At 35.9% G+C, this 26,329-nt stretch overlaps 1 protein-coding gene across 6 annotated transcripts in view; it reads left to right on the top strand.

The window, feature by feature from the left end:
* The window catches only part of ATG10 (autophagy related 10), a 285,621-nt gene that overhangs the window by 171,770 nt on the left and 87,522 nt on the right, over nucleotides 1-26,329 (top strand). For all 6 annotated transcript variants that reach the window (XM_003310661.6, XM_054684225.2, XM_009448917.5 and 3 more), the window contains one exon: nucleotides 23,264-23,402. In XM_003310661.6, coding sequence (XP_003310709.1) covers nucleotides 23,264-23,402 — 139 coding nt within the window. The remainder of the gene's footprint in view (nucleotides 1-23,263; nucleotides 23,403-26,329) is intronic.

Genomic DNA, 26,329 nt, shown 5'->3' with positions numbered 1-26,329 from the left:
AGTATCAATAACATTATTACTATTTAAATTTTGGAATTTGTTTTGGTAAGAACAAAATTTGAAGCTATCTAATGAAGATTGAAAGTCGAGTAGGATATAGTAATTAATAACTTGTTACTTGAATTTTTTTTGTTATTGAAGCCTATCATGTTTTAAAGGATTTCTTGAACTGATACACTTGATTCAATCACAATCATTACTTATTAAGCTAATTAAGAAAATTACTTTTTGGGGTTTAACTTTGATGTGTCCTTTACTTAAAATATCTGTGGAATATGCAGAAAATGTGTTTCCTGCCTACCACTCTCTTTTGGTCTCAGTCATAATCCTAGTTTGGAGAGGGTATAAAAATGAAGAAGTAATGCTAAATTATCATTTAAAAGTATCAGTCATAATATACCCAGAAAAGACTGAAGAGATGAAAAAAATAAGCTAAACTGGGCAAAATGCCCAGAGATGCCAACAAATATAGCTTACTTTAGATTAAAAAAAAGGAAAATAATAATGAGTATATAAAATTTATACGTAGGATTTAGGAATTTTGTTCCTTTGCTCAGTGTAGTCTCCTTTTTGTCTTAAGGCTCATTCTTACTTATTTTTATAATCCAAAATTCTAACTAGGGGTTGCAGTTACACACACATACACACATACACGCACACACCCATACCCATAAGGCTGTTTGAAAAAAAAAAAAATTCCAGTTGCCCATGGGATAGCCTCCCTCATATCATCTTCTCAACATGTATATAGCACTGGTTCTACCTTTTTGCCCTGTCACTTTAGCCTATTTTTAAAAAGCTTAAATTTTATAAAATGCAAAGTTATTTTCATTTTAATGCCTTGACTTACAAAATAATTCTCCTTCTACCAGTGAATGTAGCGTTACAATGCATATTCTGGATTATATAGAGCTTAGACACAGATGAAGCAGTGAGAAAATGAATATGGGGATAAGCCTCTGAATTGCTTCATGTCTATTGAGCATCTATATGCCAGGTGCCAGGTGTGGGGTTATAAACACTACAGACAGGTTGTTTCCTCAAGCCAACAGGCTAGTGGACAGACTCATGTATAAATAATGAAAATACAATAAAATAATTCCTCTCAGTAAGATATGTACTAGTACGATGTTTGTGTGGGAGAAGCAGTGTCCAAGTTTCCTAAAAAGTATTTGAAAGGTTTTCTAGTGGAGGCAGGGTTTGAATTGAACAAGAAGGATAAGTAGGCATTTTCCAGGTGGGAATTTGATGGGAGCTCTTCTTGGCTGGGATGGCACGTATGTAAAGGCACAACAGTCATGAGACAGCAGGAGAACTACAAGTATGAGCAGAATGACAACAAAGGATGCTAAGAGGGGACAGGTGGAAGAAAAGGGTACACATATGGGCAGGGTGGCTCCTACAAGCAAAGAGCCTCAGATGCCATCTTGGAAGTGAGATCAAATATTGACCTGTGTAACTGCATTGTTATGTGCTAGAAAGATACTGTGGCGGCAGTGTGGAGGGTGCGTGGGAGGTGGTTGAAATGTGAATTAGGACATCAGTAAGGACACCATTTTAATATTCCAGCCAAGAGATAATAAGGGCTTAACTAGGGGAGTGGCAATGATTATGGAAATTGGGAAGAGATCACAGCAATACTTAGGAGGTAGAATCATTTAATTTGGTGATAAATATGGAGTAGAAGGGGAAATGAATAAATTTGGGATGACTTTTGGACATCTGGGTATTATGTACATGCCATTGCTAAAATAGGGAATTGAGGAGGACAAGTAGTTTTGTTTTGCTTGATGAGATAATGACTTTAGTTTTTGTCTTCTATTCAAGAAAGAGGTCTGGGCTAAAATTTAAATTGTCAAATCTTTTGGCAGAGAGGTAATAGTCAGGCCAAAGGGGTGAATAAGACTATCAGCAATGGAGTGGTTGTTAGAGTCATGGAAGTGAATGAGGAGTGAGAACAAAAGCACGGAGGTGGAGCCAGTGCTGTGGGAACAAGCGAGGCCACCTTCACAGATACAGTCATTAGAGCTACTAGAACAAGTTAGAACATCTATGCCAAAGTTTTTATCAGGGCCTTCCTTGTGAGTAAGTGAGACCATCATTACAGAAAGTCAGAGATGTGAGGATGAGTGAAACTCAGTATAGACCTAGTTGCCAGAGCCGTGTGGGTGAATAAGCCCAGCACAGAACGGTCGTTAGAGTCATGGGAGGATGTTGGAGACACGAGAGTGTGGAAGGTGTTCTAACTGGGAGATTACCAAAGTGAGAAGAGTGTCTGTGGGCTGAGGATGGCAGCCAGATTGCTCTGTGCAGTGAACAAGGGGTGAGGAAGTCCAGACTGAATGGAGGTCACTCTAAATGTTTGTGAACAAAAGGATAGATTTATGACAATAGCTAGTGGGGGAAAACAGGGTCTTGGATGAATAATGTTTGTGTTCGTGCAGACTGTAAAGATGAGAGGCATTATAATACATTTCTTATATGCTGGGAGTAAAAGACAGATTGGAGACAAGAGGCTCAAAATGCAGAAAAGAGTTTGTTATCACTGTCTTCCCCTCTAGTTTTTTCTGCCAACACAGGATTGGTTCTTAACATATTTTGGTGGGAGAAGGGATATTGACTTACAGTTTTCTTTTCTTGTACTTTCTTTGTCTGGCTTGTTATCAAGGTAATTTTGTCCTATAAAATGAGTAGAGAAGTGTTTATACCTCTTCTATTTTGGAAAGATTTTGTATAGAATTGGTATTTTTTCCTTAAATATTTTGTAGAGCTTTACCAGTGAAGCCATCTGGGCCTGAAGCTTCCTTTGTGAGAAGGTTTTAAACTACAGCCAACTTCTTTAAAGATATAGAGCTATTTAGAGTATCTATTATTCCTTTCATGAGCTTTGGTATTTGTTCTTTCATAGAATTTATCCATTTCATCTTAATTGTTAAATTTTTGGTGTACATTATTTATAATGTTTTCTTATTATCCTTTTAGTGTTTATAGCATTTTTAATGATAATCCTTTTTTCATTTCTGGTTTTGATGATTTTTGTTCTCTCTACTTTTCTTGATCAGTTTTGCTAGAGGTTCATCAGTTTAATTAATCTTTTCAAAGAATCAGTTTTGGTTTTCTTATTTTTTTTCTCTGATTTGTCTGTTTTCTATTTTGTTGATTTTGTGCTTATCTTTGTTATTTCCTTTCTTTTATTTGCCTTGGGTTTACTTTGCTCTTTTTAAGGTTGAAAGTTAAGTAACTGATTTAAGACCTCTTTTGTTATTCAATAAAAGGATTGTAGCTATAATTTTTCCTCTAAGCACTGATTTAGCTGCATTCCATTCATTTTATTTTATTGCATTTTTATTATAAAATTTTTAATATTTTATAATTCACTTTATGATTTTTAAATTTGACCCATGGGTTATTTAGAAGTATATTGTTTTATTTTAAAATATTTAGGGTTTTTCTAAATATCTTATGGTCACTTATTTCTAATTTAATTTATTTTGGTCAGAGATAGTTTGTGTGATTTCAGTTCTTTTAAATTTATTTAAGATGTCTTTTATTGTCAAGCATATGGTCTATCATGGTTAATGTACTGTGTGTACTTGAAAAGAATTAATATTCTACAGTTTTGGAGGGTACTATTTTATAAATGTAAATTAGGTCGTAAGTCCTCTTTGTTTTGACTAAAATTTTTTTTAGCTTTTCTATAAATTGCTGAGATTAGGGTACTAAAATCTCTTACTATGATTGTGGACTTGTCTATTTCTTCTTTTAGTTCTGTCAATTTTTGCTTCATATAATTTTAGGCTCTGTCAGGCACATACACATTTATGACTGATGACTATTTGAAAAAATTGCCTCTTTTATCATTATGAAGTATCCCTGTTTATCTTCAGTAATACTCTTAATCTTAGTCTGTTTTATCTGATATTATATCTACTCCAACATTCTTATGGTTATTGTTTACATGATCTGCCTTCTTCTTCATACTTAGTTTTCTCTTGTAGGCAAAAACTGCTTTGTTTTTTAAAAATTCATTCTGATAATCTCTGCCTTTTAATTAAAATGTTTAGTGCATTGGTATTTATGTAATAATTAATATGATTGATTTAAGTCTATCATTTTATTAACTTTTTCTGTTACCTTGCTTTTTTTATATTTGCTGTTATTCCTCTGTTTCCTCTTTCCTGTCTTCTTTTGGATTATTTTTTAGAATCTCACTTTAATTTGCCTTTTGACTTTTTAGATACACTTCTTTACATTATTTTATGAATGATTAATTTGGTAATTAAGATATACATCCTTAATTTTTTACTCAGAGTTAATCTTATATACTTTATATGAAATGTAGAAACTCTGCAGTTATATTACTTCATTTGTCATATTCTTCACCATCCTTTATATAATAGTTGTCATATGTATTATACGTATACACATTATGAACCTCAGTGTGTACAGATGTACATGCACATTGTTATAATTTTTATAACAGTGTTATAACTTTTGCTTAAAACTGTCACATGCATTTTTTAAAATTTAAGATAACATTATAGTCTTTTTTTTTTTTTTTTTGAGACAGAGTCTTCCTCTGTTGCCCAAGCTGGAGTGCAGTGGCCTGATCTCGGCTCACTGCAACCTCTGCCTCCTGGATTCAAGTGGTTCTTGTGGCTCAGCCTCCTGAGTAGCTGGGATTACAGGCGTGCACCACCATGTCTGGCTAATTTTTGTATTTTTGGTAGAGATGGGGTTTCACCATGTTGGCCAGGCTGGTCTCAAACTTCTGATGTCAGGTGATCCTCCCACCTTGGCCTCCCAAAGTGTTGGGATTACAGGCGTGAGCCACCGCGCCTGGCCAAACATTATAGTCTTTAATATTTACTGTTTCCAGTCTTCTTAACTTATGCCTAAATTCAGACCTGAATTTCCCTATGGTATTATTTCTCTTCAGCTTGGAGAACTTCCTTGTTTCTATAGTACAGGCCTGGTGGTAATGAATTGCCTTAGTGTTCCTTTTGTAGAAAATTTCTTTATTTCACTTAGATTCTTGAAGAATATTTTTACCAGATATAGAATTTTTTAAAGATATTTTTCTATGGCTTTTTGGCCTTCATTGTTTTTCTGGTGAGAAATCCATGGAAATTCTAATTGATGTTCCCCTATATTTAATATATTGTTTTTCTCTGGCTAATTTCAATATTTTCTCTTTAGTTTTGGTTTTCATTAGTTTGATTATGATGTGTATAGGTGTTGATTTATTCATATTTTTAGAGTGGTTGTCTAAACTTCTTGAGTCAGTAAATTTTTTTTTTGTCAAGTTTGAGGAGTTTTCTCTCACTATTTCTTTAAATATTATTTTTCTGCCTTATTCTCTAAACTGTTCTTCTAGGACTCCAATTGTCTATATGTCTGATGTTCTGAAATTGTCCCACATGTCCCAAATACTTTGTTCATTTTCTTTTGTTTTTTTTTTTCTTATCTTCAGATTGGACGACTTCATTTCATCTATCCTGTAGTTTATTCTTTCCTCAGTCATCTCCAGTTTGTTATTAATCAGATCTGTTGAATTTTTATCACAGATATTTGTATTTTTCAGGTATAAAATTTCCATTTTTTTGTACTTCCTATTTCTCTCTTGCAATGTCCTATTTTTTAAAATCAATATGAATATATTTTTTCCTCAGTGAGCATACTTATAATAGCTGTTTTGAAGTTTTTATTTGACATTTTCAACATCTAGATAACCTAGACGTTGGAAATATCAACATCTACATATAAATCTCAACAGATTGAGTCACGTTCAATTCTCTGTTCTTTCTATGTTGGGTAATTCTTGAGTACATTTTGGATATTGTGGCTGTTATGTTTTGAAGGCTGTAGATTTCATTACATTCTTCTGAAGAATATTGATGTTCAGGAAAAATAACTAGGTGGTACTAGGTTTAATAATTGGGTGACAAAATAATCTGTACAACAAAGCCCCATGACACAAGTTTACCTGTGTACTCCTAAACTTTTTTTTTTTTTCTTTTTTAAGGTGAAGTCTTGCTCTGTCACCCAGGCTGGAGTGCAGTTGCGTGATCTCAGCTCACTGCAACCTCCGCCTCCTGGGTTCAAGCAGTTCTCCTGCCTCAGCCTTCCGAGTAACTGGGACTACAGGGGTTCACCACTACACCTGGCTAATTTTTTGTATTTTTAGTAGAGATAAGGTTTCACCATGTTGGTCAGGCTGGTCTTGAACTCCTGACATCAAGTGATCCATCTGCCTCAGCCTCCCAAAGTGCTGAGATTACAGGCATGAGCCACTGTGCCTGGCCCTGAGCTTAAAATAAAAGTTAAATTAAAAAAAAATAATGTTGATGTTTTCATTTTTGCAATCAATAGCTTAGTTAGACTCAAATTGCAAACTGTCATTGCCTGTAGTAGGCAGTGGCATAGAACTCAATTCAGCTCTTTTAACCTGAGTTTTAAGCTGCTTTCAGATTGCCCCACACATACATGGTTTAGGAGTCAGCCAGAGACTTGGGCTGAGTTTAAACATAGAATCTGGGGTTCTCCTCTTCTGGCTGTCTTCTTTCTTGGGCATCTGCATCATTCTCCAGCAGCTATGGTTTTTCCAGGCTCTTTCCCCCAGTTTCCTCCAGTCAGAAAGATGGCAAGAGTTTTTGCTGCCTGCCCTCCCCCCAGTCCTTGTGCCAACACCACCACCATTGCAGCTGCCTCCAGGGAAAAACTGCAAAAACCAAATCACTTGCTCCAGGTGTTGACTCCTCTTCAAAATCTATTTTTGTTAAATCTCCAAAGCCTCAAATAGGTTTTCTTCCTAGAATTTATATCTGTTATTTGTAGCAGGATTGGTCTGTAAGGCACTCAGTCTTCTACATCATGGGTCAGCAGATTACAGCCCTTGGGTTAAATCCAGCCACCTGCTTGTTTTATTAATAAAGTTTTGTTGGAACTAAACCACACCTATTTTTCTGTGAGTGATTTCATGCTATAATGACAGAGTTGAGTAGTAGTTGTGACAAAGACCTTATACCTAGAAAGACTAAATAAAATACTATTTGGCCCTTTAGAGACAAATTTTGGTGAACTCTGCTGTGTATCAAGAGAACTCACCTAATATTTTGACCTCTGATCCAGTGATCTGATTCTCTTCCAGCTGCCCACAGGCACAATAACATCATGTTCTAGAACATCATCTGGAATTGCGTCACTGTAGAGCACTTCTGTCTCAGGAGAAGCATTATCTCTTCTTTTTATATGCTTATACCACTTACTTCATCTCCTATTGCATCATGAAATCTGAATCTCTCTTAGCATCCTCATTTCTTTTTCTCTACTGACTCATTCCATTCAACATACAGATAAACCCAGATTGAATATATATTTCTAAAAACTCTTACTTTGACATTTATATCCCCTCAAGCTACCTGTAGTTTTTCTGTTTTTCTGTGTAACTTCTCATTAGGGTTATCTACTCTTAATACTGACACTTCCTCACCACAAGTTCATACCAATCTTTACAATTCTGCATTTTCTTCCAATATGCATTTGAAATTTATTTATTTCAGCTGGTGACAGCTGAAACATCTATCCAAATTGCCTCTTCAGATTATCTTTCTTCATTTTTCTGTAAAATGCAAGATATTGACCATGGTCTGCTGGAAGCTTTCCTTCTGTGATTTCCATGTCATTTTTATCTTTTTATATTTTTTCTGTGTCTATCAAGCTCTTCCCATTGCTGGCTCCTCTTTTCCACCTATCTCTGAAATATGGCATTTCTCAAGATTTTTCTCTGGCCTTATCTTCTTTCCCTATTAGAAATTTTCATCTACTTTAGTTGTTCCAGATATTCTTTTTATGCTAATGACTCAAATCCAAAATATATACGAGCTTTAAAGTTATATACACTTTAAACTCTAGTTCTGCCTCTTACTAATTGTGACCTTAGGCAAATTGTGTGGCCAAGATCTTTAGGACTCAGTTTGGGTAAAATAATAATGCCTTATCTCATAAGCTTGCTTATCATATTGGCAACCAGGGCAGCCCTGGTTGCCCCCAGTGGTAAGCTGTTTACTAATATACCCCGTATTTACTTTTATCTAGTTCTACCCCAGTGGTAAGCTGTTTACTAATATACCGGTATTTTCTTTCTGTCTCACTTCCCTATTCCCTTACTTGTGCTCCTGAAATCGCTTTCCAAATAGATTACTTACACTCACATCAAAGTCAGCTTCTCGGAGTAGCCCATTCTAACACATGGACCCCAAACAGAACTTGGATCTTGAATTAAAGAACAGTCTTTTTGCAGACTTTCATATGGTTATTAACCACTTTTTTCAAGTTTTAGAATTTATGTTAAAGTTAGGGCATTTTATTATAGTAAGAGGAACATGTTACCAATTTATTAATACCACTCTACTACTGTTTGTTTTTTTTCACTGTTTTGTTTATAAATACTACTCTGCTGCCCAGAGTCCTGCTGCCCAGAGTCCTGTGCCTGCCTGTCATGCTGTAAGCCCACTGACAGTTTGAAAATCTTGGCTATGATTTAAAAATTTTTAGCTGATAATGATTTAAAGTATTTGCTTCTATTCTCAGAGAAAATGCATATTCTCCTGGCTTGAAGACCTTTAAGGCACAAATAAATTGATCTCCAATGGCAAATTCTCTGTCTGTCCTATGGGAAGGTGGTAGAATGATTTGCTCTGGAAAGGCCTTTCTTGTACTGTCAGATTTCGTCATGTTGGGTATAAGGCTGAGTCTGACCTTTTGTTATTTATTGCTGTAAATGATTTTATGTTCACTTTCTTGCAAGTGAATTGCTTGAGTTAGAAGTTGAGGTTCTTGACACAACTTTTAATCCATTAAAAAAAGTTAAATTCATGTATAGAGGAACTGAAATAATTAATTATGTTGTAGCTCCTTATCTTTTTTATGATACACCTATTGCTGTGGGTATAGTGCTCTAAAAACATCTGCTCAGTAGTCTGCTATAGAGGCACAAGAATGCTTTTACATGAATGCAATAAAGTAGCAGATGTTTCTTAATGACAACTTCTCAATTCATTTAGGAAACAAGTCAGTTGTGGAGTTGTTTTTTTTTTTTTCTTTCCCAAGTGTGTCAACTATGCAGGCTAATGATTCCAAAGAGGTTAGAACTGACAAATCAAGTCACTACGTATAATTTTTCAGGGTGCTGCAAGTTAGGCTAAAAGTCTCATTTAATAGCACTTTAATAAAATTAGCATTTTTCTTCCCATGCAAATAATTCTTTGCCATTATAAGTAACCAGGAAAATACATTAATTCAGTATTACCAGCCTAAGCTTCTTTTATTTTCTTCTTTGGAAACTTCTGTTGAATGTTGATATATCATTAACATTGCAAATAGAAAAAGTAGTCCAATGCCCAGGCTTGGGAACAGGGAGACATGAGGGTCCAGCATTTGGAAGTCAAACAGAGCTCCTTCCAGGAATAATTTCTGTCACCTCAGAGAAAGCGATCGTGAGGCACTGGTGATATCCATATCCCCCTTCACACAGTCGTCCCCAGGGCTGGCCTTTCCTCAGTACAGTAGGCAATTACCCACAGGGTGTGTTCCAAAGGGTGCCAGAGAAGCCATTGTCACTGCCCCACAGACTGCAGGCTCTGTAACAGAAACTGCATGATCAGTGACTCATTAAGATTTCCATGTTCAGAGAACCTCTTCCTAAAAGCCAAAGAATCTTAGTAGGATTAATATATCCAGATTGTAACATTTAGTATTGGTAAGTTCATCAGGTGGCCTGTGAATTTCAGATCAGAGGGCTGGATTTAAGAGCTTTGTGCTGAAAGAGGAGAGCAAGGCCATGAAAAGCAAGATGTGGAAGATGCCAAGGATCAATTTTGCCTTCATAATTTTGTTTAATAATGGTCTAGGTCACCAGCATAGAGTCTTTAAAGTGAATGCATGCCCCCAGAGGGCTTGCAAAACAATCCATTGAGATGTGAGAAATAACATTACAACTATAATTTATATTTACTTTGATTTTGTGAAAGTTAGGCTCTACTAATATTTAACTTTTTGAAAATTTTAATAAAATTTTTATTTTAAGAGAGATGAGGTCCTGCTATATTGCCTAGGCTGGTCTTGAACTCCTGGCTTTAAGCAATCTTCCCTCCTCAGACTCCCAAAGTGCTGGTATTACAGACATGAGTCACTGTGCCCAGCTACTACTAATATTTAAATATGGATTGATGCTGGCATTGCCACTCTATGCATTTATCAGAAAACCAGATGCCATAGAGGTTAATTATTGAAGACATCTGGGACCTAGACGATAGGAAGGAGCTATCAGTGATGTTTTCACTCCTTTCATTGCATGTTATGCATTGCAGTTTACCTGTGCCCTGGATATCTGGGATGATATTATTCAATTTTAGTTAACATAGCTCTTACTTTTCAGACTAAGGGCTTTAAAAGTTTCCTGCAAAGAATCCCTGGAACAACAACAACAAAAAAAATGGTAAAAGGTAAAAACAATGGTCTAATCAGATCTTTCAAAAATTGGCTCTCCAAATTTAAAATTAAGATTATTTGAAATATGGATTTATATTTGCTATTATTAATGATGACCCTTAACCTGTGTGTATGTTGTACCTAATGACAGTATGAAGCAATCATTGACTAACGACTCATTGAAAGGCATCCAGAACTTGAATAAAACCTCTTACAGCTAGAGAAGGGGATTGAAATATGAGATCATGATTTACTAAGTACACCCAGTGATATACTTCCTCTTTATGGATCTGTAGATCTTTCTCATCTGTTGCAGCCATTAAAATCACCTATCAAAAGAATGTAAAAAGACCTGAACCCAGATGTTTGAAATGCCATATTACAGTCAAGATTTAAAACACACAAAGAAGAACAAAAAATTACATATTCAATCAAATTGCTCTCATCAAAATACTACTGGCAAGAAAATGTCTGCACCATTACTAAATAAAATAAGTTTAGTTTTCTGTAGCATTTTATTTTCTGAATAGATTTACATATTTGGAACCCAGGGCTCTTTGACTTGGCGCAGATTAGGACAGGGTTCTTTATGAAGAGAAAGGAAATTACCTCTGGCTCTTTAGAGTCTACTTTGAATTAAGGCTGCTGCCCCAGGACTACTGAGCATATGGGATCTAGACATTTGATTTTTGGGTGTCTGATCATCCACGACTGTGAGCAGGACTGGCTGGATGCTCAGCAGCACTGACTCTGAAGTGTGGAGTCCTGGGAAAACCAGGTAACAGTGTGCTCATTTGCCTGCTATTTACATCTGTCACATTTTGAGGTGCTAACTTTTCAATGGGCACCTTAAAATCAACATTTCTGCAACTTTATTCAATCACAACCACTGGCGCAGAAATCTAAGAGCCAAATAGGCAAGAAGCTCAATGAAGGGTGAGGGTAGAGGGCCAGCCAAGGCCCTTTGGTGCCTGAGCAAAGAGCTGGGTAGGAGGGCTACTTTCATTAGTACCCGGATCATCACCCAACTAAAAGAATGACCTTGAAATATTTTTCCTTCACCTTTGTCTTATCCTTAAAATTTTTATATTTTAGTGTATTTTATAATGTACAAAATATATCATATAGAAATACATATTCATAATTGATCAAGAGGTAAATATACACATATTAGGATTGAGTGCTTAACTTTTTTGACTCCTAGTGTCATGATAAAAAAAGTTTAGAGATCTCTGATTTATAGGATGAAAATAGCAACAGACAATTTATACTCATTCCACTTATTTATTTCACTTAACAAATATTGATTGAATGTCTACTCTTTGCCAGGTACAGTTCAGGATGCTTGGAATACGTAAGTGAATAAGACAGGCAAAAGCCCTGCCTTCACTCACATTCAAAGGGATATGTGTACTGTAATAGAAGCCTTTCCAAGTCTGCCAACTGGATAAGGCCTCAAGATGTATTCTTATATTCTTATAGCACTTGCAACATTATACTCAAATAATTGTTTATGCAATGTTTTTTTCTCCCACGCTCTCTGTAGTTATAAGTTCCTTGAGAGCAAACACCATATCTGTTTGCCAACAAATCTCCAGTGCTGGCACCGTGCGTAGCTCATAGTAGATGCTCAGTGAACGTTAGTTAGTTGAATGTATATGTGTGCTGTCCATGCATATGCAAGTGGGCACACATGTATAAGTGAGTTATTTGTAAAGCTGAGAAAAAAACTTGTGGGGCATTCTCAAGCAGAAACTATTGCTGGGGGCAACAGAAAGTGTAGGCAGACACTTTTTAGTGGGCTGCAGCAAGAGTTTATCAGGAAGAAGCTTGGATAATCAGAGGTGACAGGGGTGACAGATTCTAAGTGATTAGGCAATCTGGTAAACTTGGACAAAAACAGTTCCTGAAAATCTATCTGGGTGGGTGTTGTGATCAATGAACTAAAATAAGCCTTGGTTAAGGTTGATTAGGATACTAAAATGATCAGTGCTACATAAAACTGGTTTACACTTGAATGAAGCTGAAAAAGAAAAATTAAAATCTCACAAACAAAATTCATAGATTTGGAGGTAAAATTTTATGTACTTGGGGACTCTGTGCATTTTCTCTAATAGTATTTGTTGTAATTATAATTTTATAGCTCTTTGTGTGATTATTTTTTAATGTATTTCCTTATATTAGGACATAATATCTATTATTGTTATCTCTTCTATTCCCAGGCCCCAGGACAGTGTCTAGAACAGACGATGGCAACTATGGCCTGCTGCCTATTTTTTTTTTTTTTTCTCTTTAGAGACAGGGTCTCACTCTGTTACCCAGGCTGGAGTGCAGTGTGCAACCTTGAACTCCTGGGCTCAAGCAATCCTCCTGCCTCAGCCTCCCAAAGCAGTGGGATTGCAGGCATGAGCCACAGCACCTAGCCTGCTGTGTATTTCTGTACAGCTCACAAGCTAAGAATGGTTTTTATATTTTTATATGGTTAAAAAAAGAATTTAAAAAGAATAATATTCTATGACATTAAAATAATATGAAATTTAAATTTTAGTGTTCATTAATGATGCACTATTGGAACAAACCCACACTCATTAATTTACATATTATCTAGGCTGTTTTCATGCTGCAGTGGCAAAGTTGAGTGGTTTTGACAGAGACTTATGATGCCCAAAGCCTGAAATATTTACTATCTGGCTCTTTAAGAAAATGTTTGGACACCTTTGATCTAGAACATTTAGTGTACCCTATAACAGTTTTTGAATGAATGTATGATTAATTAGTATACCTATGTGCCAGATATACACATTTTATACATTATCTCATTTAATCACAAGGGAAAGATGCCTTTATTTAACAAGTGAAGAAACTGAGGCATAGAGGGGTCAAATGACCTGTCCATTCCATGAGTGGCAGAGCCAGGGATTGAACCCACATCTAGCTCCAAATTCTGTGCTTTTTTATTTTTGCCTATATTATGCTTCTCTGAAGTCTATGTGTTTTTATCCGAGATTTTGAGTGTCTCCTTGAATCCCAATAGAAAGCTGAGAGCTTAATGTTGCTCTCATTACTGCTGAAATATTATAGTATTATTTAAAAGCAACAACTACGTCTTTGTCCCAGCACAAGCATAGTGCCTGGCACATCATAGATACTTGTGGAAATCTTAAAGGGATTCTCCTGGTAAAAACCAAGCAAAGAAACAAATAAATCCTTATTCATATCCATATAATCCAGAGACAGTTTTGAGCAAGGGAAGGAACTCATGGCTTACTGAAACAGTTCCTTGCTGATCCCTAGACATGCTGTTTCTTGTGCATGTGTGAGAGGGCCTGTGCTTTAGGATTCACAGTCCTCTAACATTCCTGCAATGCTTGCCTCTTGGTCTGTTTATGAAGGCTTTATCATTTTCACTCTTTGGCAGAGAAATTTACTCAGTTCTGAATTTGAGTGTAGAAGTTTATTCATGTGCTGAAGGAACTTGCAGTTTATTCATCAAGACATTTAAAAATCTCACTTGTTTAAATTAGGGTAGTGCTATCTCTTACTTTAGAAAATGACTTTAGCCAAACTTCAGCCCATTGGATTTAATTATCATTGTCCTTTTAAGGCTCAGAATTTCTTAGACCCTTGGAAATGTAATGTAACATCCTAAGACAGGAAAAAAATGGAAAGAGGAAAGAGTTCACCAAATGGAGATACAAGTCCTTTAATAAAATTCTGTTTAGTGCTTGTAAACATATAATAAAATGAAATTAAAGAAGGCCTTAAAATTAGGATTTTCAGGGGTAGGCAAACTAAGGTCTATGGACTACAGCTTGTTTTTGTAAATAAAATGTCACTGGAGTACAGCCACGTACCTTTGTTTACATGTTGCCAGTGGCTGCTTTCAGGCTGCAGCTGCAGAGACCTATGGCCCACACAGAAGCCTAAAATATTTACTACTTGGCCCTTTAGAAAAATGTTTGCAGATCTGTGGAACTAGAGATATAAGAAAAATTAGAAAAACTGGGCTTATTCAATATGGGGAACAAATAAATTTATTCATATTATATAAAAATAATGACTCTTTGTTCTTAATCTTCTGCAAGGATAAATCTAGTGGAAACTGATTTACTTTCTAGCAAGGTAACAAGGAAGAATTTTCTGGCTCTGGAGTTAAAACATAGACTGCCTTATAAGGCAAGTTTCACAGATTGGTGGTTACATGTGTGGTGCAAAATTTATTCCTTTTTGGCACTCCAAATTCCATTATTAAATATTCCTTTTGATTAGGGTTATCAGCCACAAATCTACTGCTGAGCCACAAATCTACTGTTGAATATAATAATTGATAAAGGAGTAACATATTAAGCCACTAATGGCCATTAATAGTTTAGCAAGAATTAACTAACCAATTAGAAGGAAAAGGACAAAATGAAGGAAATTTTTATATAGGAGAAGATGAAGGAATGGGGCAATAAACTGGGAGTGGGGGGTGATAAGCTGAGGTCTTAGGTTAATGGAAGTGCATTTAGGCTCCCTCCGAGAGGAGACCAAATGAAGTAACGGTGGTTCTGAAAACATAGATGAGCAGCTAGTGAAGGCAAACCGGTTTATGGCATAATTCTGGGTCTTGGTGAATGAGTTTCCTGACTTTATAATTCCATAGACTACAAAAGTAAAGAATCACAAAGTAGACCCTCCATGTGTATGTGAGGCAAGACCTGCATAGCATCACCAGGAACACTGCTTATAAGGTGAAGTCTTAAAACCCATCCCAGAACTCCTGGATTAGAATTTTGGGGGTGGAGGCCAGGAATACGTCTGTTTAACATTTCTCACCACCAAGAATCTGATGGTCTTTGCAGGCTGGAAAGAACCCTGGACTTGGAGCCTGAAGGCTTAGTTTTGTGCCCTGGCTCAGTTTCTTACTTGCTGGAGACCTTGGGCCTTCCTCCTAGAGCGGAGGAACAAATTACATGATGTACATCAATAGGCTTAGAAAAACTGTAAACTGTTAGAGTTGATGCTGGCCTTTCTTATGTCACATGTAAAGGGTAACACTGAAGAGAAACACACTTGACCGACTTCTGAAGCTTGATAATTTTTCAAGAGGTCAAAATTTTCCCCTCTTCCTCTAGTTTGTCATGTTTTACATAAAGAATTTCTGATTTTCAAATCCATTATTCTGCTAATTCTTTTACTTTTAGATGTATAGAAATAAGTGATAAGTGCAATTAAGCATTATTACTATTTCCTCCTGCCAAAGAACCTGTGTTTTGTAGCATGGACTCTAAGAGATAGCCTCTTCCACAGTTCCACCTTTTACTTGGCGTGTTTGCTAGCTTCCCAGCTCCAGGCACTAGCTGTCTTGCTGTTTCCTATGCAGTCTTAAAAGAAACAGGGTCTGGGAAGCACAGTGGAGCCAGCTGTAAACATCCAGAAAACTGCCAGATGTGCTGTGGCAGGTTTCTGCATCCCCTCCCTCCTGCCTTGCCCTTGAGCATGCCAGCCTGGAGAAGAGGATTTAATCCTGCACAGGAAACAGATTCCTCCTCTCAGTGGGAACCCACATTGGCCATGCTGTTGCTAATTCACTTTGGTTGATGTAGCAGGGAGAGTAAAGAATGGCACCTTTTTACCCCCTTTTAAAAAAAAATCAGTAGTAGTAGTGATAATATTACTGGGAAGGGGAGAGCCTCACTAAGATATTATCCTTGGGATCATCTTATAACCACCCTTTTTTGTTTCAGTGTTGCCTTGGATGCTGTTAGACATATGTTGAACCCGCTGATATGTACCACATACAACATTTACAGTTGCTAAAAGAATTACGTTGCTTGCAAAGGTTCTTGTGACAGTCACTTACTCAGAAGCCACAGGGATTGTGGAAAAAGTCATTCTGGGAATTAAGATAGTGAAAAGACCACTCCACTGTATGATAATGAGCCTTGAAACAAACAAAACAAGAGCTGATTACTTAAGGTCCCACAGATTATTTTTATAATTCACTTTAAACTTTTTAATATTAAAATTCTTTATTTCTTGAGGAATTGATTTTTCAGTGGTTTATCAGAAGGCTTCATCAGTCGTTATCACTTCTGAAAATATTAAATGGCCGTTGGCTCAGGAAAATCAGCAAATGAAGAGTATATTACATCGCATCTCTCCATTGTGATGAGATGGTTTCTGTGTCCAGTCTTCAGTACAGCTAAGGACTGTGGACTGTCTTTGAACCAGTGATGTTAGGTTTGAACTAAAGACCTGACTGGTAGAAAACAAACAAATCAACTATCTTTTCCTCAAGGGATGTTATGAATAAAGCTCATTACTTATGTTTGCTCAGTAATAGTAATACAGATTATTAGTGATAGAAGAAAAGTTTTTCTTCCTTCCCTGTAGGCTAAATAGAGATATGGATCTCATTTCCAAGGCCCAATACACTATTTGGGTTTGCTTTCAATAAAATAGCTGTGAAGTGTCTTCAGCATGATCCCTATTTAATGGGATTTAGTTGTAAAGCTTAATTCGTATCAGATTTTTTAAATGAGAGATCACTGTCAACTTATTGTTAATTGAATTCAATAAAATCAAGGTTTCTATAATTAATGTGAACCATTTAATCTTTTAGCTCTTGAATGAATGTAATTTTCTAAATACACATATCTTCATGAAATAGCAACATTTTGAGAAAAATCCATATATTGTGACTTCTTTTTTCAATTACTCTTAATATCAAATGAAATACAGCTGCCCCCCCCCCCGCCCCCCATCTCTGTGGGTTCCGTATCCATGGATTTAGACAACCAGGATCAAAACTGTAGTTAGGACTATAGTGGTTGCATCTGAACTGAGCATGTATAGACCTTTTTTCCTGCCATTATTCACTGAGCAATATAGTATAGCTGTTTACATAGCATTTACATTGTATTAAGTATGATAAGTAATATAGAGATGATTTAAAGTATGGGAGGATATGTGTAGATTATATGCAAATACTCTACCATTTTATATAAGGAACTTGAACGTCTGTGAATTTTGGTATCCTCGGGGTGGGGGGGTTCTGGAGCCAATCCCCCGTTTATACCTAGGGCTCACTGTATACCCAAATCCTTTAAAAGTCACATAATAAAAGAAAAATAATAAAAATATTAACTAACTCAAAGTGTTACGATTATGATGTTCAGAACATCAGTCCAAATGAAGCATAGTAACAGTTAAGTGGTATACTACAGTACAAAGAGCAGTGGTTTCAGTGTCAGTAGATAAGGGTTGTAGGCCTTCCTGTACCCCTAACTATAGTAGTCCCCCTTTATTGGTGTGGGAGATATTTCAGTGGATGCCTGAAACCATAGATAATACTGAGCCCTATATATACTATGTTTTTTCCTATACATAGCTGTGACAAAGTCTAATTTATAATGAGCACAGTAAGAGATTAACAGTTTCTTTTTGGCGTATCCAAATTTCCAGTATCACTACCCTTGTGCCTTGGGGCTGTTATTACGTAAAATAGGGGTTACTTGAACATAAGCACTGTGATACCACAACAGTAGATCTGAAGACCCAGATTGCTACTAAGTGACTAATGAGCTGGTAGTGTCTACAGCATGGATACTCTGGACAAAGGATGATTCACGTCCCAGGAAGGTGGGATGGCAGGAGATTTCATCACACTACTCTGAATGGCGCACAATTTAAAATTTATTAGTTTTTTATTTCTGGAATTTTTCACTTAATATTTTCAGACCATGGTTGATCATGGGTAATTGGAAACTGTAGAAAGTGAAACTCTGGATAAGTGGGAGCTAGGTGGCATTGGGTAAGGCACCAACAGGAAGTGTATTGTTGTTTGTATCTGCAAGATGAGCATGTTGGACTAGGTGGAGTGATTCAGGTTTCTTTCACTATTAGAATTCTCTTCATTCTGTGTTCTGTAACATGGTATCAGAAACTTTTTTATCTTAATTTTTTATTTTAAATACTTTAAAATACTCCTTAAAGTAGATAGAACAGTATAATGAACACCCAGGGACCCATCTAACAATCTCAGCCATCACCACTCCATGCCAGTCATGCTCCTTCCATCCACTTACCCCTCTCCTGTATTATTTTCAAACAAATCCCAGACATTAGACTCTCTTTATTAACATGATCCCTCTGTCATCTGTATTATTAGGACCATGAGGTCTTAAAAATTTTATTTAGTTTTTAACAAGCCTCAAATTGCCTCACTGTTTCTGTGCTTTCCATTTTTTTATTGAAATTTTTTGAGATAACCATAGGTTCACATTTAGTAATAAGAAATAACAATCCCATCTACCCTTTACCCAATATTCCCCAGTAGTAACTTCTTCTAAAACTATAGTATAATATCAGAACCAGGATGTTGACATTGATATAATCCACTGACCTTATTCAGATTTCCCCAGTTTTACTTGTACTCATTGTGTGTGTCTGTGTGTGTGTATTTGGTTCTGTACAGTTTTATCACATGTGTAGGCTTACATATCCACCACCATGGTCAAGATACAGAATAGTTCCATCACCACAAAGATATCTCATGTTGCTGTTTTATAACTAGCTCTCTGCCCTCCAGTCCCCCAACACTAATCTGTGGTTTTTGACTTCAAAAGTGTTGTCACTTCAAAAATGTTATATAAGTGGAATCATACGGTATATAACTTTTGGAGATTGACTTTTATCACTTAGCATAATTCCCTGGAGATTCATCCAGGTTGTTGTGTATCTCAATTGTTTGTTCCTTTTTATTCCTAAATAGTATGGTATGGATGTACCACAGTCTGTTTAACCATGACCTGTTGAAGGACACCTCATTGTTTCAATTTTTTGGCTATTCTGAATAAAGCTGCTATGAACATTCATGCACAGGTTTTTCAATGCTCTGGGATAAATCCTCGAGTGCAGTTGGTAGGTTGTGTGGTAATTATATGTTTACTTCTATGAGAAACTGTCATATGGTTTTCCAGAGAGGCTATACACTGTTTTATATTCCAACCAGCAATGTATGATCTAGTTTCTCTGTATCTTCACCAACATTTGGTGATGTCCACTATTTTGTTTATTTTAGCCATTCTGACAGATGTTTAGTGATATCTCATTATAGTTTTAATTTATATTTCCCTGATGGCTAAGGATATTGAATATCTTCTTTATGTGCTTATTTGCCATTGGTATATCCTCTTTGGTGATATTTTGCATCTTTACTCCTCCATTTACTTCTTTTTAGTTGTTAGGATGGTGTGAGATTGCTGGTAAATTACCTATGAAGTTTGTTATAACATACTTACATAGGAGGAAACAGATCTTCAGACTGAAATAGAAAATATTGCTTACTAGGGTTCTCAGCTCTGTACTAGAATCTCCAGGAATACAAAAATGAGTAAGACAAGAACCTTAGTCTTGAAGTTCTAAAACCATCTGGCACTTTTAACTGGAAAGAGAAGCAGAATATGTGTAGAAGTCTGAGATTTCCAAATTGCATGACTTCAAGGAATGATATTTTCATGGGCATCATAAAGGTGACCACAAATGATGGAAAGATCCTAGCAGACACAAACCAAGGATTCAAATTCATCTAATATGAGTAAAGCATGCAAAAATGTCACTGCATGTAGACGACTGCCCAGAGCAACACTGGGTGACATAGTAGCAGTCCTAATTAGAGGACAAATACCCCTGGCCTTCACAACCCACAAAGGCACTCAGCTGCCAGTGAGAACAGTGACTGGAGGGAGACTTCTAACAGGATTTTCAAGAAGCTTGTTCTGTCCCCTCCCTCTTATTTCTTGAGCCTCCTACCTGTTCCAGAGAATATGGATCTATGCCTAATTGATCACCAGTTTCACATACCTGGTGTCAACCCCAGCACATTCCTGAGTGCTTAATTCGAGTTTGGGTGAAGGATATTTTTTCTAAAAATTGTATCTTAACTAGCAGCACTGGGTCTCAGGCAGTCTATTTCTGCACTTTTCTATAGAAATTAATGACCCAAATCCTTCGATTCAGTATGCACTTAAGAATTGCACAGTGATGGCCTAAGAAGAGAAATAGCTCAATAGAGAAGATTAGAGAATAAACACACACACACACACACACACACACACACACACACACAGAGGTATGGTGACATTTAAAGTCAATGGAAAAAAGATGAACTATTGAAATCATCTAGGAAAATTTCTTACCTCACACTATATACAAAACAAAAATCAGTTGGATTAATGATCTAAATTTTAATTTTAAAACATGTATATAGTAAAGAAATTTAACATCTTTATAATTTGTAAGACTGAGGTGGGGTACAGCAGGAAGCCTTCTGATGAAGACATGTAACTTAGAAGCTATAAACAGAAAATGTACAGATTTGACTACATAAAAGTAAAAAAAGAAAATCCTTTGTGATAAAAAAGTACAACAAACGGTTGAAAGAAAACAGAAAGTGTTTTTTATATATGTGTGTATATATGTATATATTTCACACATATCCTTGCACACCTATTTTTCTATGGTGCAGACATATATTTATCTCTAATAGTTATTATTTCCGATGTACAAAGAGTTTATATAATTCAATAAGAAAAATGCAAATATTCAGAAAATAGGTAAAGAATAAAAACAAGCAAATCATGGGAGAATACAAATTACCAATAAACATATTGGTAAAGCTGCTCACCTTCACTAGTAAGTAACCAAGAAACTAGAAATTAAAACGATAAGAAATTGATACTTAAAAATTCATCAACAGGCAAAAATTAAAAACAATATTCAGTATTTATTGGATATAGGAAAAGAGCATTCTCAGACATTTTTGCTGGGAATATAAATTGATACAGCCTTTTTCTGAGGATGGGATTTTTGAGATTCAGCATCTCTTGAAATTTAAAATGCTCATATCCTTTGATACAGTGATTCCACCCTTAGGAATCTGCACCATAGAAAAAATAGAGGTATGCAAGGGTATATGTGCTGTGATATTCATTGCAGCCTTATTTGTAAGTAGCAGAAAACTATAATCAACCTAAAATATCTGGCAATATGGAAATGTTAAAAAAAAACACAACAGCAACTATGGTGTGGTCATGCAGTGAAATATAGAGAAGGCATTAAAAGGCACTAAATCTATAGCAGTGACTTGGCAGCACGTGGCAGGATGCCCACGAGTGAAAATATCCACTCTAGGAGCATATGTATATATAGCAGGATTTAAGCAGGGGCGGGGGTGGGGAGGAGGTGTGTGTGTGTCTATGTGTGTATATGTATTTGTGTGCCAAAAATCAAAAAGTCTAAAAAAAATACACTCTGGCCTGTTAACGATGGTTACAAACCTGAGGTATAGGAGTGCTGAGATGAGGGGAATTTCATTTTTTCTTTTATGTACTTGTGCAATATTTGTAATTTTTACCACCAAGATAGAATTATTTTATAATATTAAGAAAGGAAATTATAAATGCTAAGCAACCCAATTATTGACCAAAAAGAAAGAATTTGGTTAAAAGAATTGATGTAATAGAAGGTACAGATACCTATGCCTAGTGAAAATTAAAAAACAAAACAAAATAGAAAAATCTTTTTCTTGCTACTGTATTAATTTTCTGTATCTGGCATATTTATTTCCATGATTTCTTTCTGGTTATTTTATTATGTTTAATTGATGGTGTTTACTGGAGTTTAGTGAAAAATATTTTGTAAACATCTCCAGTTGTGATTTATCCATTGTAATATCTCCCCAGTGAACTGACTGTGAGTAGGGAATTACAGAATTATCTGTAAAGGAGATACAGATCTTGAAAGTAGTCTGGGGCTTTGCTTATCTCCACAGGAAACCTTATTTCATATTGATAAAGTATGAAATCTTTCCTTAGTTATTTCTGATTGTTCATTGTTGTTACTGTTTTAATGAGAGGTAGAAATGAGCTAAACCAACCTGCTTCATTCCTTCTAGTACTAATTTAATTTCAAAGGAAATTCTTCGACCCCAATAAATAAGTGAAAGTGGATGGAACCAGGGTCTGACTCAACATGTCCAATTAATTGCTTCTAAACAGTAAGGTACATTCTTTTAAAAGCCCCACACACAAAAATCAACCAGTAAAAAATGATCAGGTGAGAAGTGAGATGACTATCATCATCTCTGCTTACAAAACTCTGTTCAAGTTGACATTAATATTTGCCATCTACTCTATTATAAATCAAGATTTATTGTAGAAATATACCAAAGATAGCACAATAATGAAGAAAACAGAATCATCTCAGGTTTTGAAATATACCTAACAAATTCAACCTCTTGCAAAATAACTTTCTTATTCAAAATGGAACTGGGAATTGTTCAGCACACAGTGAATCATCTTTTGGCAAGTACAATAGAATCTTTAGGGACATTTCACAGCCTCTTGTTCAATTGTTAGGATGTTTTTAGCTTTCACAGGTAGGGAAGAAGGTAGCTTATATAGCCATCATCTTGTTGCTAAAATTGTACAGTAAAGATTTTTCAGGCAATAGATCTTTTCAGATTTTTTTTCCTTTTTCTTTATCCAGAGCCTCTTTGTGTCTCAAAAACAATCTGGAATTACTTAATGCTAATGTTTTCTGGTTTTACTATTTACCCAGGACTCAAATGTTAAACATTAATATGGGAAACTCCCTTTTCCTTGCCTCATAGCCTTATATTTATTTAACTGTTATTTTGTGAGAAGAAAATCTCCTCTTTTCCTCTCCATGTTAGTACTTTTCTTATTAAGAAACCCGTTTTCGTTTTGTTTTTGCTTTTTTTCAGGAGGCTTTCGAGCTACCCTTGGATGATTGTGAAGTGATTGAAACTGCAGCAGCGTCCGAAGTGATTAAATATGAGTATCATGTCTTATATTCCTGTAGCCACCAAGTGCCTGTACTTTACTTTAGGGCAAGCTTTTTAGGTAAGACCATGTCTGAAGCTAAAAGTAAATTTATAACATTTACATATAAAGCAAAAAGCATATTTGGAAAATTATTCTCCAGAGGAAAAAAAATAGAGTTAAAAATGAGAAAACTGTGGGTGAGGTAAGGTTTTACCAGTAAATTTTCTCATGCTTCAGAAAGGGTATCAAGACTTCAGCGTGAATGATATCATCTCAGCCTTAAGTCTGATCTTCAGATTCTTGGCCTTTTGCCTGAAGTTGACTAGGCCCCCTGGCCCTTTTTCTTTTCTTTACTTTAAACAAGTAGGAACAACTTAAAGCTACAATGTTTATTTACTTCTAACTTTACAGTAAAAATTTATTTTAATCTCAGATGATCCAATTAACTCAGAAGCCCCTGTGCCTCCTTCCCCAAAAGCTAATAATTATTTTAAGAAATGTTTATCAATTAGCTTAAGCTGTATTTAAAAATAGCACTAACATTTCCTTCAGCCATCTATACATCTCCAATGCCTTAGCTTCCTGTGATGCTGTTCCTCAACTCATTCCCCTGCCAAGAAGGTGGAATACCCTGTCTCCTTGGAGGCCTTAGCTAATAAAGCTTATTTAATCAGCAGCCACATGGCGTCCTCACTCTGCAGCACAGCCATGACTTTCCGCTTAGAGTCCACTGCCTAAATCGGGTCAGCATTGGGATGTGCTGCCACCCAGGCCCAGGGACCAAGATGAGCCTCCTGTTCAGCCAACCCCTTGCCCTATTTCTCCTTTTGTATCTGGCCTTATCAGCAGCATTGTGCATTTTGAACAGCCTTCTGACTTTTTTCTGGATAGCTAAGACATCTGAATTTAGCCAATGATATTTTATTTTTAATTAAAAAGTAGCTTAAGCTGCTTGAATGTATGTTTGGTAGATTTAATCACTTGCTGTTATATTGTTTAATGGTCTCTAATTTTGCAGTGTTGGCAGTTTAACAAGCACTTAGGATTTAAAACACAAGAAGAAATTCTCATAGACTCCCTGGTGAGAAGATTTTAATCTGAGGTGCAGTTCCTAAGAACTGACAATTTGGGGTAAATTTTCAACATGGGACATGGGGAATGGAGGACACTGATAGTTCACTAATTCACAAACTCTTGCTGTGGATTTATCCATATAATTATTACAAGCCTTTAAAACACTCATTTTATGGTAATTATATTTGGTTTGGAGCCCAGAGGTTAAAGGAAGTTTCTTGTCAGTGAGCTGTGCTATACTAAAAAATAGGAGATATATTTGTTTATTCAGGGGGAGGAAAATGTCTTTCTTGGTTCTGGTTTGCAATGGCTCTGCCTTCTAGATTCAGAGACAAGTCGAGGCTGCAGGTAGAGGAAATAGGACATTACTTCTTCAATACTGTACTTTCATATAATTAGTATTCACCATAAGCAGTTAATCACCAGAGAAGAGCTCCCAGAGACAAAACAAGTTGTTTAGCTTGTCAGCATTAGGGAATCAGAGGTGTTGAAACATGACTGCTTCTAGCTGGAAGTGGGTCTTGCCAAGGCCGGCTGATGAGCTCATATGTGTGCTTTGCTCTTATGTGCCAACAGCTCCCCTTACAGTACAGCACAGTAATTGTTCCTGCAAGTCCAATTATATTTTAATGACATTGGTGTAGTTTCTGTGATCCTTTCTTCACGATTTTCTATTCTTTTAAAAAAACACAATTAGCATTCTTGGCTTCTATTCGTATACTTTTACAATGCCCTCCATTTATGCCTTATAAAGGTAAACCAAAACAAGTCATTTGTTTTTATGTAGAAGCATTCACCCCCCACCACCACTGCTTTGTGTTGTGTAGAGTGGGTATTAGGAATTTAAAATTTTATTTTGGCCCAGAATTCATATAGTGCTTGTTCAGGTACATTAAAATATCAAATTTAATTTTTGTGCAGCATACTGAATGTTTTCTGGTGGAGAAACATGAAGAATGGTTCTTTCTTTCCTTTATCATATTCTAATAATTTATTTTTTCTTTCCACCTAACTTAACCTCATGGATATTTTTAAAATGTATCAACCTTTACTCTGGAGTCACAATTTTTCATTCATTCCCCCCCAGTCTTTTTTATTCTCCTTACTTCTTCCTGTGATATCTGATTACTCTGGCCCTTCATCTGTTTGTTAAACAAATCTCTGTCAGTGTGGTGAAAGGATTCCTAATGTCTTCCTCTTATTCCAGGCCCGGATTTTTCTTTGTCTCATTCTAAGAGAGTTCCGACCTAGAAAGAGGATGACTGTAAAATTTCTTGCCCAGGGGTCTTTTTTTGTTGTTGTTGCTTCAAAAATAGTTCACTTAGCCTTGTTTTTGACAGATATTTATAATTTCTTTTGCATTTGATTGTTAGTACAAATTAATTTCTCTGCTTTGCTCTAAATTTTCTCCCTGTACCTATTTTTTTAAGGAAAAGCAAAACAAGTAATAAATAGTTTCCATTTAAATTTACATTACCCTTTCTTGTATCAACTTGTTTAGATTTCAGAAGAAATCTTTACTCTGGTTCTCGAAATGCAAATCCCTTAGACTTTGAGTTCCTTTTCTTTATATGGTCCAGTTTCCACCAGGCCAATTACTAGTAGCCCAAGACTCAGTTAACATGCCATCTATTCTTGTCGCTCGCATGTCATGTCATGTCATATCATATCATATATTCTATTATATCACAATTTGTACTATAGCAGAAATATTTGTTTATATCTATAAAATGATATGCTGGAACATAGAGCTTCAAGGTAAAAACAAGAGTGAAGGAAATTGATACTGAGTGCCTACAAAGTGAGAAGCTTTATTTATGGCTTTGTGTGTATACATGTATAAGATATATGTATGTATATATATGGCTTATTCAACTGTGGCACAGCATCAAGTATTTGTTAAGTGAAACGATAATGAAGAATTTCTAGTC

This window comes from Pan troglodytes, chromosome 4, assembly GCF_028858775.2.
Source record: "Pan troglodytes isolate AG18354 chromosome 4, NHGRI_mPanTro3-v2.0_pri, whole genome shotgun sequence".
Taxonomy (NCBI): domain Eukaryota; kingdom Metazoa; phylum Chordata; class Mammalia; order Primates; family Hominidae; genus Pan; species Pan troglodytes.
This window is presented reverse-complemented; position numbering and strand designations above follow the sequence as displayed.